General features: G+C 37.3%; 1 protein-coding gene across 1 annotated transcript; it reads right to left on the reverse strand.

The window, feature by feature from the left end:
• Positions 1-626: 626 nt before the first annotated feature.
• On the reverse strand, positions 627-1,051 carry LOC114207486 (histone H3.3A-like). Its single transcript, XM_028101452.2, has one exon. The coding sequence runs from the start codon at positions 1,049-1,051 to the stop codon at positions 641-643; it is 411 nt and encodes a 136-aa protein (XP_027957253.1). The 3' UTR covers positions 627-640.
• Positions 1,052-1,749: the final 698 nt, after the last annotated feature.

The raw sequence follows: 1,749 nt of genomic DNA on the forward strand, positions 1-1,749 counted from the left end.
CTATTAGTATTTTGATCAAAATTGAATTGAATCTGTAGATTGTTTTGGGTAGTATGGATATTTTAGCAATATTAATTCTTTTGATCCATGATCATAGACTATCTTTGCATTTATTTGTATCATCTTTATTTTTTTATTTTTTATAGTTTAATGTATTTTAATAACAAACTTACAGGAACAGCACAGAAGACAGACAACATTAAAAACATGTACTTGCATGTAGGACAACTCAGAAAAGTATAATGAATGGATGGATCTACTGTATGATAAAAATGCTACAAACACCGTTTAGTTGCCATCAATAAGAAATTTACTTGTTTTTAAAAAATCCAAATGCAGGCATTGTCCAGAAAAAATTAATAGGTTTATTTATAATTGTTATAAAGCTGAACTGCTGAAACGTGTTCACTTGAACATTTTGACTTGCATTAATGCTTTATGTCCCCACATTTATATTAAAAATTCATACACAAATGAAAATGGAAAAACTGCCAATACTTGATTTCTGCCCCTTATTTTTCCACTTGCAATCCATACCTTTTGACCCCATGGGAAAAAATATCTAACGTTCAGAACTACCAATAACAGGAAGGGAATTTTTTTTTTTAAAGAATGAAATGTTTTCCATCATAGTTGATTCTTAAGCACGTTCTCCACGTATGCGGTGCACTAGCTGGATGTCTTTTGGCATAATTGTGACACGTTTGGCATGGATAGCACACAGGTTGGTGTCTTCAAAGAGGCCCACCGGATAGGCCTCGCTTGCCTCCTGCAAAGCACCAAGAGCTGCACTCTGGAAGCATAGATCTGTTTTGAAGTCCTGAGCAATTTCTTGCACCAGATGCTGGAAAGGAAGTTTGAGGATCAAAAGTTCAGTGGCCTTCTGATAACATCTAATTTTACGGAGTGCCACAGTACCAGGCCTGTAACGATGAGGTTTCTTCACCCCTCCAGTAGGGGGCGCACTCTTGCGAGCGACTTTTGTAGCCAGTTGCTTCCTCGGTGCTTTACCACCAGTCAATTTGCGGGAAGTCTGCTTTGTACGAGCCATGGTACAGAAACCTCCTTACTTACCCGCCTTCTCCTTCGGCTGGAGCTCAGCCAGCTAGAGGCGGTGCTGGTATTGGTGAGCGGCAGCATGAGGAGGCGGCTATTTGTGTAATCTTTAATTTTTCATCAGTGTCACAGTTTTCAGAGTACAGGTCTTTTACATTCTTGGTTAAATTTATTCCCAGGTATTTTATTATTTTTGATGCAATTGTAAATGGAATTGTTTTCTTAATTTCTCTTTCTGATGGTTCATTGTTAGCATATAGAAATGTAACAGATTTCTGTATATTAATTTTGTATCCTGAAACTTTACTGAATTTATTTATTAGTTGTAATAGTTTTTATGTGAATTCTTTAGGGTTTTCTATACATATTGCTATATCATCTGGAAATAGTGAGTTTTACTTCTTCCTTACCAATCTGGTTGCCTCTTATTTGTTTTTTGTTTGTTTAGTTAATATATTTGTTTTTAGGGGCACATGGGTGGCTTAGTCATTAAGCATCTGCGTTTGGCTCAAGTCATGATCCCAGAGTCCTAGGATCAAGCCCCACATCGGGCTCCCTGCTCAGCCGGAAGGCTGCTTCTCCCTCTCCCACTCTCCCTGTTTGTGTTCCCTCTCTCACTGTTTCTCTCTGTCAAATAAATAAAATCTTTAAAAAAATATATTTGTTTTTGTTGTCTGATTGCTGTGGCTAGGA

This window comes from Eumetopias jubatus, unplaced genomic scaffold (genome assembly GCF_037043125.1).
Source record: "Eumetopias jubatus isolate StellerSeaLion01/CBP00866 unplaced genomic scaffold, mEumJub1_p1.0 scaffold_11, whole genome shotgun sequence".
NCBI classification, from domain to species: Eukaryota; Metazoa; Chordata; class Mammalia; order Carnivora; family Otariidae; genus Eumetopias; species Eumetopias jubatus.